The sequence below is a fragment of the Sminthopsis crassicaudata genome, chromosome 5 (genome assembly GCF_048593235.1).
Source record: "Sminthopsis crassicaudata isolate SCR6 chromosome 5, ASM4859323v1, whole genome shotgun sequence".
Lineage (NCBI taxonomy): Eukaryota > Metazoa > Chordata > Mammalia > Dasyuromorphia > Dasyuridae > Sminthopsis > Sminthopsis crassicaudata.
Genome location: NC_133621.1, coordinates 128,864,987 through 128,879,038, shown reverse-complemented (window position 1 = coordinate 128,879,038; position 14,052 = coordinate 128,864,987). Strand labels below are relative to the sequence as shown.

Genomic DNA, 14,052 nt, shown 5'->3' with positions numbered 1-14,052 from the left:
TTATACAATGAAGTTTATAGTCATATTTTATTGGGATACATGTAAACCAACAATCCAATAATTTCAAAGTTAACACATTTACTGAAGAAACAAAAAATACTGTTCAACAAAATTTTAACCCAATTTGTTAAATTCAAATATCAGTGTCTACTTTTTTTATTTTTTAAATAAATCATGATGTTGCAGATTTTATCAAAGGTGTGCTTGTACTTAAAAAAAAAAATAAATGAAAAAAAGAAGGAACAAAGTAAGACGAGGAAGGGAACCCACACATGAGAACTGAAGACAGTACAATGCTTTTGAGTACTTTATGAAAGTGAAGAATTGTGATTTCTTCCATGTATTTTTTTTCCTCCTTCAGGATCTCTGGCAAAATCGTGTTGAGCCTCTACTTCAAAGACGTTCGACTTTTTTCAGGGTTGGTCAAGTGTTGCGAACAGTAATTGTGAACAGAGAAATCTGACGGACAGGTACGTTTACCAACTGGAGTTAGTATCTGTAGATATGAAGGGGAGACTTTGAATCACACCTGCTGGAAACTTTTGACAAGCAATGAATAACTATGAAGTGGATAAGCAATAGAACAAAATCTACACCTATTTCTCAGGAGGAATTTCCTTTTTTTAAAGAAGCAGTTTCTCAAACTGGATTGCCAAAGACTTTTGAATCTTACCTCCCTTGAAAATCTGTAGCGAAGCATTCTCTCGTGTCTCTCTCTTTCTCTTTTTTAAAAAAGAAACTCATTAATATCGACACACCAAACACCCCCACAGGAACTTTCAGCTTTTTATAAAGCTTATGCCTGCATTTTAGAACAGGTAGAGACCTATTTTTGCTGCTGCTTCTTCTTCTTCCCCCCCCCCCCCTTCCAAAACGCACCTGAAACGACTAATACTAATTAAAAGGATTCAGAGAAGAGAAAGACGAGAAGGAGGAGGAGACACGGGAGGAAGCCTTGGGAAACTGGTAAGTTACCTGCCTTTAGTACCAAGGAAATTGGGCAAGTAAGTGTGCTCTGCAAGTTTTCCCAAGTGATTGATTATTTGCCTAACTTTTCTTCTTACTGTCCTTGAGAGTTTCGGAGACAGGAAGGGAGAGGCGATGGATGTCCCAAGTTTGCGGACTAGCCTGGAGGTGCAAGGTAGGAAAGAGGGAACACTTGGTCTGGGAAAGAGACCGCTGGGGGCGAGGGAGGCGGAGTGGAGAATTAGGGGGCGGGAAAGCAAGAGCCTCAGAAGTCACCCGAGAAAGGGGAAGTGCGGAGTGGGGTGGGGAAAAGCAGCTGGAGCAACTGTGAGGCTGGGCTGCCAGTGACTCGCCTTTTAACCTGGGCAGTCGGCTTGGAGGAGGAAGGGAAAGGGGAAAGAGAGGTGTAAAGGGACTCGGAAGGATAGAGATGGGTGGGGGGAGTTTGTAGGAGGTGATAAATGACATCACCCAGCCCTAGTGAATAAGGTGGGGAGGGAGAGGAGGCAGAGGAACAGAGTGGACTGGGTCTGAGAGTTTGGCTATTAAGAAGCACCATTGCAGTCGGCTCCTGCAGGGAAACCTGGCAGACCCCGAGGCACCATGCAAAGATCACCCTTGGAAAAGGCAAATGTCCTCTCGAAACTTTTCTTCAGGTAAATGTTTTGCTAGCCATTCGTAGTAATGACATATGCCTGAAGGAAGAGGGAGTGTGCAGGTGTGTACAGGAGGTTTGGATCTAAAGGCATTTTTGTTGTTGTTTTTGAAGTATAATCTTTAAGTGTTACTCTAGGAAAGGTGCATTTTTCTAGCCAGGGACAGCTGAAAGGAGGAGATTAAAAACAAAAATAAAGCAAACAAACAAACAAAGTGAAAGCAGGTTGGCAGAAATGTGCATGAAATGAGAACAGTTAGGTGGGCTTTCCTAATCTCCCCCATCCCCCATATGTGAGACCCTGTAAACCTGGGGTTTTTACGTGTGTGTGCACGCGGGAGCGAGGATGTGACTTGTCTGTCTCAGACAAGTTTTGCTGTTTGGTGAAGCTTCTCAGGATAAGATTTTTTTTTTTTTTTTTTTTTTAATAATTTAAGGAAGTGCTGTTCATATATGTAAGTTAATGAAATTAAAGATGTAATTTTTTTCTCCAATCAAGTTAATGGATGAAATCTATGCATGGACTTCAAGTGAAGTAATTAATTATACTAGAATCTGTTAGAAGCTAAAATTCAAAGTCAAACATTTTATGTGACTAACCATGTCTTTAATGTTTTTGGTTTTTTTCAAAGGAAATAATTAGTAAGCGGTGCATTTTTATCAATATTAAAATATTAATGAAATTCCTCCTTTTCATTATTTAGATATTTTAAAAACTCATACATCTAATTTTGTTGCAAATACAACCGTCACTGTATTGCCATTTGCAGAAAAATATTTTATTAAACAAATTCTATTTTGATGGTGATGAGGAGGAAGAAAACTTTTATATATTATTTGACAGATAAATTCTGTGTGCCTAAAAAGCAAATTTGTCTTTTGAATAATGAAAGAAAATGATTCCAGTTTTTAACTTGTGAAAAGCTCAATTCTACTACTCTTGAATTGGAGAAGAGCTCATTGTTTCCATGGAGACAGAAATGCGCAGAACCATATACTGTATTGTAGGTTTATCCAATTGATTTTAATAACTTTTCTTTCATTCCTGTGTATGAGATAAGTTATTAAAGTGCAGGAAATATCACCTTGTAAGGCTTTTTTAATGCCAAGTTTTAGTTTTATAATCTATTTAATTAAATAGCTCTTTTTCAGATGAAAAGTTCTCCTGGGATGGATGTTTAATTGCTCTCTTTCATTTTCACTTTTTCCTCAAATAATAATAAATACAACTTCTTTGAGGGGAATTATCTTACTTACTTTTCCAGTACCCTTATTCAAGCATTGTAAAAATTTGGTAACAAAAAAACAAGTCAAATATGAATGCATATGTGCATGTATGCTATCATTTTTGGAGGGGAGAATGTTTATTTTCATATACAAGTTGTATCACCATTCCTAATATTTAACTTTCTGTATATGTCAGGGGGATTTTAAATGAGGGCAAAACACTGAAGGAGAGCTCCCCCCGGTGGATGTGCGAGCAGGTTTTTACTTTGGGTAATCACCTTGTATTTAGATGAAGGTAAATATTATGAAGAAAGTTATCATCAAACTATCCGAACAGCAGCTTAGCAGTCTTTTTATTACAGTCTCATCACTGATTTCTTATCTAAGTTTTATTGCTTTAGTTTGTATTAGATTTATTTGTGTATTTCCATTATTCTTCCTTCCTCCTCTCTATATGTAACCACTCTAGCTCTAAAGCTCTAAGGTAACATAGAAGCTATCTAGGACAGTATTTGGTACATTTACTTTATCAAGATATCTACCTAAGCTAATATCCTCATTTTACAAAGAAATTGAAGGCCAGAGAGTGTTCATTATTTGCCCCAAATCACACAGGAAATGATCAGCGATAGAGGTGAAATTTGAACCTAGGTCCTTTGACCCCAAGTCCCATGTTTTTCACTAAATCATTCTGCCCTCAAAACTTCTGGTAGGAGAGATGGTGGTGCCATATCAAATTTCCTTATTTCCTGATCTTGTACATTACAGATTCTTTAAAAAAAATTCCTAATAGTGAAACACTTGCTAACAGAAAATTAATGAATAATAATCAAAACATAGTATACCAATCTATTTATAAACCAGAGCCATATCTTCCATCAATACATGTGGTGTCTGTTTAGGATAATAGGCACAAGCATAGTTAACACAACAAGAAAGCACATGAGTAGAGAAACCAATTTCCCTGTGACAACTCACAACTCTGGAATTTTGTGTCCTCCATCTCTTTGGTGAATAGTGTAACTGGTTCTTAATATTTGTTTGTTGATTTAACTGTTGATAATCTATTATAATAGAGTATTAGGATCATGGGCTTAAAATTATAAAGACCTGAGAGATCATCTAGTCTTTCTTCATTTTTCATAAGGGTTCTGTTTGTATCCCTGTCACATAAAATATCCCACTGGGGTGATGACTGAATATTTAGAATCATTTTAAAATCTAAATTCCAGGCACTTTAAAGATATGATTTTAATTTGCTCTAAATTTCCCTAGGAAATTTGGAAAGTATATCATCTATCAGTGTAATAATAAAACAGTAATCATATTACAGGGCAGCTAGGTGGCACAATGGATTAAAGCACTGGGCCAAAGTCAGAGAACCGCATCTTTCTCAGTCCAAATCCAGCCTCAGACAAGTGATCCTGGACAAGTCACTTAACCCTGTTTACTCCAGTTTTCTCCTCTGTAAAGTGAGTGAGAGAGGAAGGGGCAAACCACTCCAGTGTCTTTGCCAAGAAGACCCCAAGAGGGGTCATAGTCAGACATGACACAACGATAACATATTAGTTCTAAAATTGAATGTAGTTTTTCTTAAACCAAACCCTTCTAGCCTTCAATGGGAAGAGAATCCTTAAAATTATTAGTGTGTTCTTAACACTATACCCACTACTTTTCTTCAAACTATTTCATAATGGCAAAGTGATTTAAAGTCATTGCATAAACAATCTTGTGTACTTTCTGATGACAAGTAAGAACTGGAATCTTTACAGCTTAAGCTATAAAGTTGCTTTGATTTTATATGTGCTATTACATTGTAAAGTCCTGGGTAACAAGTGACAACTGTATTTCATAGAGTATCAAGTCTCATGAATTGTAACACATAGTAGGTGCTATATAGATATTTTTTGAATGAATGAAAAGAATAAACTCATGATAATTTTAAAAAGTATATTATTTAGCAAATAGAGTTCTGCTAAACATATAGTAAAGGATTCTTTTTGTATTTATCATATATATTGAATGTCTTAGCAGCTAATACATAGAACATGAACCTTAATGCCCAAGAGTTATAAAAGAGAAATATTTGTTACTCATATGAAAAACCTCTTTAATAGTTGCTATTCTGAAAATAATTCTTTTTGAAAACTTAAGCATTTTATTAATTATGCACCATATTTATAGTATAGAAGTAAAATATTTTTCATTTACCTACAACTTGTTTACATCTTTTCTCATAAAAATAAACACATCCACATCTACATCCACACACGCATACATACCCAGAAGGTACAGTTATTTCCAAATTGTAAAGGAAAAGTAAATAGTTTGATCTATCTGGTTTTCAGCAGTATTTTTGAGACCTACCTATAAAATGATAAGAAGAATTAACAACTGAAATTCATATAATACTTAAAAGTTTATAAAGCACTTTACGTAACTCATTTTAATCCTTACAACCACCCTGCAAAATAGGTCCTGGGTATTTTGATCCCTATACTGTAGATAAGGAAACAGCATCTGAGAAGTTAGGTGATGTGTCAGAGGTCATATATCTCATAAATGGTAAAGGTGGGACAGGAATTCTAGGCATTTGACTTTAAATCCAAGATTCTCTGTCTGATATGTCATTATGACTTCTATAATGTTTAAAATCAGAGTATTTGTGTAGAGTTTCTTTCTGATCCAAGTAGGAGTGGTTTGTGTTTGACTTACCTGCACTGACTGTATTTTGGATTCTTAGGAAATTTTCCAAATTAAACTTTGGGTATAGTCCTTAAGCCTGTTAACTTACCTTTTCCGTCTGTATCACATGCTATCTTCATCTAAACACCTTATAGCAGGAAAATATGTCTGAGAAATATCCTAGTCTACTTTAGATTATAGAATTCTAACAGTGATTTTAAATGTTCACAGAATCTGGGTGACAAGGGCTACCTGTAGACACTGAAGCAATGCAGGAATCTGAAGCTGGAAAGAACTTCAGAAGTCACTCTCATTTTTTTAATGGATAAAGAAACTTTGCCCAGAGAGGATCATAAGGTTAAATATGTTGTACAAGATCATTTAAGTAAGAAAGAGAGCTGGAATTTGAATTCAGGTCCTTTCACTCTGAATCCAGAGCTCTTAACTCTATACCACAGCTTCCCAAAACTAATATAAAGAAGTAATATTTTCACAAAAAAAAAAACTTTAGAAATTTAGGGAGAAACCCAATAAGACATTATAATGGTTGATGTGTTCTGGAGCAACAGTTAAGATATCTAAGATAATTTTTATAAATTAAATTTTATAAATTAAAATTTATAAATTTTATGAATTAATAAATTTGCACAAAATGGATTTTTTAAAACAACAGCAGATATATATCTGACTGAATGTTATTCTTCCAAATATCTATGTTTGGAGGCAAAGGTTTAAATGATGACTGCATTGCTCACAACAAAGTTATAATTCTACTTCTAAAATTGTCTTTAAGAAACACAAATCATTCTCATCTTGTTTTGGAGAGGGTAAAAGATGACCAGTCAGCTTGATCACTCTAGAGGCTTGATTCTAAATGATTTGAGGATGTTTCCAAAAATAAAATCTACCTCCAAAGAATAAAGATTTGCCATAATGGAAAATTTTTCTAAATAGGAATTCTGAAAGTGTTTTGAGCAAGAGCCTCCCAAAGTAACCACTTTGGAGGGGTCAATATTTATTTGGCTAGATTTTCTATTTCTTAAAAAAAAAAAAAAAAAAAAAAAGGAAGCAGACACTTAATCGTGTCTGTATGTGTGTGACTGACAGGGATAGACACAGAAGCAGACAGTGAAAGAAGAAAGAGCATGAGCAAGACAGGCAGACACAGAGGGACAGAGAGACAGAGAAGGAGAGATAGAGAGAAAGGGGAGAGAGACACAAAGAGAGACAGAGAGAGACAGTCAGAGAGAGAGAGAGACAGAGAGAGGGAGAGAGATGATGACAGAGAGACACTGAGAGAAACAGAAAGAGGAGAGGAAATCTTAAATTTTATTGATGCTCAATTGAATAATTTAATGATTTAGTTAGGATTATTTTGTCCCCAAATGTTAACATATCTTTTTGATCTTGAGATATAACCCCAAAATGTTTCATATAGTAAGTCAAATTGTCATCACACATAATATTCTGGGGGATAATTCTTATCTGCATAGAGCAATATAAGTTTAATGTTCAGTTATTTATTTTTTGTTTTTAAAACAGACAATATGATATGGTGGAAAAACTGTTGAACCTTGGAGTTGAGAAGACAGAATTTAAAACAGCATTTAACTAGTTTTGTGACCCTGCATAAATAACATAATAACTCTTAATCTTAGCTACCTCATAAAAATGAAAATATTTACTTTGAATTATTGTGAAGAAAGTGTTTTATAAATATGAATGTGGCATATTTATGTGTATACACATAAATATATGCACACATAATATTGTGTTAAGATTTATATGTGATACACAGATGTATATATGTATTTTATACATACACATATCTAGATGATCAATAGGTCTACTGAGATTTTTACCTTGAGGGCGAATGAAACATCTCATTGGAAAATTAAGATTTGGAAGGTCTTATTTTGATCCCAAAGTCATATATATATGTATTTGAATCTTGCATGGTTCTTTCATTTACTACTTATGGGAACTCAGGCAAGGCTTCTTGTTGTTCAGGTATTTCAATCATTTTTAATTCTTTGTGACTCCTTTTGGGTTTTTCCTTGTCTGAGTGGCTTGCCATTTCCTTCTCTAAGTCATTTTTACAGATGAGGAAACTGAGGCAAACAGGATTTAGTGATTGCCCAGGGTCACAGAGCTAGTAAGTATGTGAGCCCAGATTTGAATTAAGGTTTTTCTGATTTCAGGCCTGGCACTCTACCATGCCTCTTAGCTGCCTCCTTAAACAAAGACTCTTACCACTATACTTAAATTTTCTGAAGGAAGTTGGACCAGGATTCCAAGAGCCCTATGATATTTTAAAACTGGATCCCATAAATGTGTTTTAGATGGGTATAAAACTTTAGTTTCTTGTGTTATTCTTTTGGGAGGTGGGAAGAATACATTTTGGACTCATGATTTCATTGATGCAAAGACTTCTAATATGAAAAAATCTTCATCAGAGCCCATTGTTAAATCTCATCTTAAACAAATACTACTCTGTAAATAAAGCAGAGCAAGACTGTTTATGGAGTTATAATGATGAATCATGAGCTGAGTGTGGTTAATACTCCAAGTGGCCTTGGAATCAGAAAGACCTGGATTCAAGTTCTGTTTTCCTTGTTACTTCCTGTGTGAACTGTTTAATCTCCCTGTGCCTCAGGCAATTAAGACTTTTATTTAATACACAAGCGTTTCCCCCTAATGATATCACACACAAGAACCACAAAAGGAAAAAAAAAAAAAAAAAAAAAAGATTCCTGTAGTACAGGATTTAAACACCAGACAGCCTATAGTTTATTTGTAAAAACATTCTTTTAAAATGCCTTTTGACTCAGCAGCAATTTGAGCAACTTCGATGCCTTTGCTTCCTGACACATCTGTTCTGGGTATTTCCCTTGAGTAAAATCCATACAACTCAATGTAGGTCAGGAGAAGGAAGCAGGCTGCTAATTGAGGAAGGCTGAAGATTTTTTCTTGGATTCTCTGGAGGCTACAATATACTATTGTGTATATATATAATATGATTTTTATAGGACTGAATCTTTAAATTTTGCCTTATAGGCAACTACCATTATCTGACAAAAGATGCTCAACCAGCTTCAAATGTTTTCTTCCTTTCATGGAGACTCAATTTATCTTGTCACACACATTTTAGTAAGAAGTTGGCATGACAAAGGAATTTGTGGTTGTTGTGGAATGTGTCTGGAAAAGGGTTAAGTTTTCATTGTCAAGAGGCGTGAACAAAAATTAGGATGTTTACGCACCTAAATAGTTGTTCTGCAAGGGCCTGATTTTCATAGCTGTATCCTAGGCAAATCTCAATCAATCTACCCATCAATCAGTCAGTGTACTTGTTAGGACTGTGTTATACATTGGTCACATCCATTAATTTATCTTTGCCTTTTTTATATGTGAGTCAGCCAAGAATTAAAAAAAAATAAAATAAAAGGAGGGAGTAGTGAAGAAGTGTTTTCTGGATAATTCAAAGAATTATAAACAAGGAGCTTTGAAATGTTTGTTTTTTAAGGCTGTCATCAGAAAAATGTATGATTGAAACTGAAGCCGTGTTGAAGCTGAGGAACAATGTGGAGATGGTTTATGGTTTATATACTATACTGACATGCTATTTACTATTATAAAAATCAAGGAAGATGTCTTACCTCCTTCTCTGACAAATTGGGTGGACTCCCATGTTGGGAAAAATTATGGATCCTAATAACAGCTATTAGATAGATGCTATTATTACCCCCATTTTGCAACTGAGTACCATTAAGACTAAGAGTAGTTAAGTGACTTGTCCACAATTATGCAACTAACCACATGTAAGAGTTTAGATTTAACCCAGATCCATGTTTAGTTCTCTCTTTACTATTCTACAACATCTCTTCAAGAATGACTGCAGTGCTATGTTATCCTAAAGAAATGTGATTTAAAGAAAGCTAAGATTACTTCTGAAGACCCTATGGCTTAATCCATTTGACTTAATATTGTGCTTCTCTATTCATTCCCTTGGTAATGAGCAGAAGCAGAAATGAAATGCTTTGGGAATATTTCTAGGAATGTGGGGTTCAGTTCTGAACCTGATATTCAACTGCACCCTTGGGGAAGGGAGAGTTTCAGGAATTCTACCAGTCTGCTCCTCTGGGGAGTTGAGTGAACACAAACTCTTCATGTTGACCTGAATGGAACCTTTGAAGAAGGTACCAGTGACTCTAAGCAAAGATTCTCCTTTTGTAAGATTCGATAGCTGTTTAAAAACTAGGCCCTCTGAGGCTATACTTTTCCTTAACTCAGACCAGCTCTGATCTAGAGTGATTGACAGAAATGTCTAATTTGTTCACATGATTTGGCTTGTGGCTTCTGGGTGTGTTAGCATTAAGAACTCTTTTCTCTGGGAATAACTTTCTTGTCAGTCATTTTTTGTACTTATAAGACCTCAGGGGAGACACCATAGGTAAGTATCATAGACTATGTATGTGATACATTTAAGGGGTTCTAGAAAAGTTAACAATTCTTATTGCTGATGCTTATACTTAAAAAATATTTTAATACTCATTGCTTTGTGAATCACGTTGGGAGAGAAAAATAAGAGCCAAAGGGAAAAAAAAAACATGAGAGAGATTAAAAAAAACATAGAAAAAAAAAGAATAAACATAATATGTGTTGATTTACTTCAGTCTCTTTAGTTCTTTTTATGGATGTAGATAGCATTTTCTGTCCAAAATCTACTGGGATTGCTTTGGATCTCTCAGAAGAAGCAAGACTTTATGGTGGATCATTGCACATTCTTCTTGTTATTGTATACAATGTATCCCTGGCTCTGTTTCACTTAACGTCAATAAATTTTTCCAGGCCTTTCTATCAGTTTGTTCATCATTTTTATAGAATAAAAATATTCCATTACCTTCATATGCCACAACTTGTTCAGCCATTCCACAACTGATGGGCTTCTACTCATTTTCCAATTCTTTGCTACCACAAAAAGAGCTGCTACAAACATTTTTGCACAGTTGGGTCATTTCCCTCCTTTTTTTTGATGCTTATACTTCTATCATCAAAGTTTCATTTCTTTAGATTAAGATTTTGGTCTTTATCTACCAACTTTGCTGAAAACTCTGACTTTTTTGTTCCATGTTGCTTCTTAAATAAAGTTCAAATTACTTTTCCTAGCATAGGGGTTTTGGAATTGGAGTTGAGAAGACCTGAATTTGAATCCTAATTCAGACACTTATCATTTGTTAGAAGATCATTTTAACTACTCTAAGCTTGAGTTTACTTCTCTGTAATGTGAGGAAAACAATAAGACCCACCTCATAGAAAAAGCCTATTTTTTGGAAGACATCTTGCAATGAATTGCCTCTGTGCTTGTGTTCATCATGTTCCTTAAGTTTAGAATACCCTGCCCTGAACACACTTATTTCTTTTCCCTTGTTGAAATCCCATTCATGTTTTAAAACCCTGCTCTAACATTATCCCTGTGGAGTTTTTCGTGATGAGTAGACAGTCTTCCTTTGGAATTAGCACAACTTTACATTTCTTTTATATACTTGTATTATATAGCTTTTTATGCAGATATCATCTCTTAGGACATTTTATACCACTTAAGGATATGTATCCTAATTTATTTATTCCTTATATCTTGTCTAGGCTTAGCATAGTGTTTTGGAAATAAAGGATTAAACATGTATTTCTTGAATTCAATTGAAATCTTCCTGAAGAGTCATTAGGAATCTTTTAGATTTTATTGTGCAGGAAATTTAAGGTTCCTTATAAAGTTTATGAAAAAGAAGAAAGAAAGACTAGGAGGACATTGGTGTCTAGGGAATAAAGAAAAGAAGTGGTCATAAAAGAAAGAAAATGGCACAGATTAAAGAGGTTGCAATGCAGTATAACCAAAAATAATGCCCTTAATTTCACTGTGGTTCAATCTCTTCAATTCCCTTCCTTAAATTACCTTCTTTAAACTGCACCGTTTACTACTAATTGGAAAGAAAAAAAAAAAACATTTTCCTGTGAACGTGACTTGCTCTTATTGGGAAAGTGACAGGATTATAGAATATTCAGGATGGTAGAATCTCCAGGGATCATCTGATGCTGTCTCTTGTCCTTAGGGAGTTGGATATCTAAAATCCTCTTCAGACAGATGGTTTTCTACTCCAAATCTTCTCACAGCAGTTCATTGCAGCATTTCATCACTCTAGAAGTCAGATTCTTTATGTTCAAACATAATCTCTACTGCTTAAATTTAGATCCATTCCCTTGTCTTTTAATGCTTTGCAAACAGAGAACTAGTCTTCATTAAATTATAATTTCTCATTTTTAAAATATAAGAATTTTAGGAAAGTTTTTTTTTCCTGCTACCAATGGTCACATTTCCCTTCCAATACAATAATTAAGTTGGTTCCCAGGACAGAATTTTCTTGCATATTTTTGCCTTAAAAAAGATTCATTCATTTCAGCAATAAATCTGACCCTTTCTATCCTAGATCCCAGAATATAATTTTTCTGTGGTAACAGCATAGCCATACATTATAAGAGGGAAAACATTTATTCATGGCCTTGCATAGAACAGTAGCAGCCAAAAAATAGTAGTTTAGGGGGGCACATAAAAATTACTCCTCATAATGACCAGGAGGGTTGTCAACAAATTGGATGAAGACAAAATTCAGAGCAAGTGTTTAGCACTAACTTTCCTTTTCTGTGATGATGATACTTTTGAGGTTTGCAAACCACTTTACAAATATCACCTCATTTTATCCTCAAAATAATCCTGAAAGGTAGGTGATGTTATCATCTCCCTTTTACAGAAGAAGAAACTGAGGCAGGCAAAACTTAAGTGACTTCTCGCTTCTGTGCTTCTATCTAATAAAAGGAAGTTTGCAAATGTGAAGATGTTCTGAATGAGTCCTGTTCATTTCAGATCAAACCACTATAACCCAAATCTGAAACCTCATCATGTCATAAGGGTGACATTAGATTCTCAAAAAGTTAAGCCAATGGATTGTAGATTGTTAAATCTTTGTATATGGGCTACATAATGGATTGTGCCTGTTAACCAAGGACCTGCCTTAAGCTCAGAGATTCATCAGCAGGTTGGCTGAATGCTGATGAAGGTTTTTGTTTTTGTTTTTGTTTTTGTTTTTTTTTTTGACCAGAACAATTCTTAGAAATCTCCACTGAGTTCAAATTTTAAATTTCTTCCCTGTTTCCTTAATGTTATTCTCCATCCCATATTCTATGTTGTACTGGGCAGAATAGTCGACCTGGAATCAAAAAGATCTGAATTCAAATCCTGCTTTAGACACTAACTAGCTACATGACCATAGGCAAGAAGTCCCTTAACTTCTACTTGCCTCAGTTTCCTCCTCTGTAAAATGGAGATGATAATATCTCCTACTTTCCAGCATTATTTTGAGGATAAAATGAGGTGATATTTGTAAAGTGGTTTGCAAAACTCAAATCACCACATAAATGCTTTATTTTTATTGTTATTATTACATTTTATTTGCCAAACTGTATTACTAGCTGCTTCCCTGTTGGTATACCATTTACCATTCTCTTGGAGTTAGAGGCTGTTCTCATAAAGACTGCATTCCCTTATTAGCCCCACTTTTAAAAATCACTAGTTTTCTGCATACTTATCTTATTGATCATCACTTGATCTTTCCTGGTTCCCATTGTTTGTATTCTCTTCCTCCTTTGGTTACCTGCAGTTTTTTCTCTTTATACACCTTATATCATTGCAGGAGATTGTAAACTCCCAGAGGACAGGGATTTTTTTTTTTTTTAATCACCTACATCCAATTCCATAGAGCTCAGTTATAGCATCTGGACATGCAAAAAAGCAAGTGGTATGAATAATATCAGAATCAGCTTTGAAATCTATGATAAGAAAATTTTTTAAAAGGAGTAATTTAGATATAGGAAATGGGAGTTATTATAGCATCTTCTACACATTAGAACATATTTAATATATGTTATATGTTTGTGTTCTTGTAAAAATCCTAGTTGCCTTGTCCTACCTTTGGTATGTGCCTAATAAATGTTGATTTGAGTTTTTGAGAGAGAGAAAAAAAGAGTATTTGTACCTATGAATCAAGATCTTTGAAGTATTTAAGTTTATAAGAAGTCAAATAATTGCAATAAAGATCACAGAATTTTTTTTTCTTTTGAATCAATTGCCTTTTATGCAGTCAAGGGTATATGTTAACAAAAATAATTGGTTTCTTACTTTGCAGTGTGTGTGTGTGTGTGTGTGTGTGTGTTTTCTACTGATTTGGTGTTGTGATAAAGCTTTATGTTCAAATAAAAATGGATTATAAAAGTTAAAACATTCTAGTCAAAGCAGGATGGTGGAAGACTATAGCAAATCTTCAAGGGCCTTTAAGTTATCTTTGGTTTAGGGTTGTTTTATGATTGAATTTCTAAATATAATAACATTTTTATATACATTTCATTTCATAGGTAGTACTTGCTCTGTGCCTTGATTTTTGCCAATTTTATACAACTTCCTAAGTATATTT

At 34.5% G+C, this 14,052-nt stretch overlaps 1 protein-coding gene and 1 long non-coding RNA gene across 2 annotated transcripts in view; one reads left to right on the top strand and one right to left on the bottom strand.

Annotated features, from left to right (window-relative positions):
- Positions 1–360: 360 nt before the first annotated feature.
- LOC141543261 (uncharacterized) lies at positions 361–1,103 on the bottom strand. Its single transcript, XR_012482396.1, has 3 exons — positions 976–1,103; positions 674–722; positions 361–496 (listed from the first exon to the last, which is right to left on the bottom strand). It is a non-coding gene; the product is annotated as an uncharacterized LOC141543261 (long non-coding RNA).
- A 351-nt stretch (positions 1,104–1,454) lies between these two features.
- CFTR (CF transmembrane conductance regulator) overlaps positions 1,455–14,052 on the top strand; it is a 191,478-nt gene continuing 178,880 nt past the window's right edge. Inside the window, exon 1 of the mRNA XM_074268208.1 lies at positions 1,455–1,622. Within this exon, the coding sequence (XP_074124309.1) occupies positions 1,570–1,622 (53 nt within the window). The 5' untranslated portion in view covers positions 1,455–1,569. The remainder of the gene's footprint in view (positions 1,623–14,052) is intronic.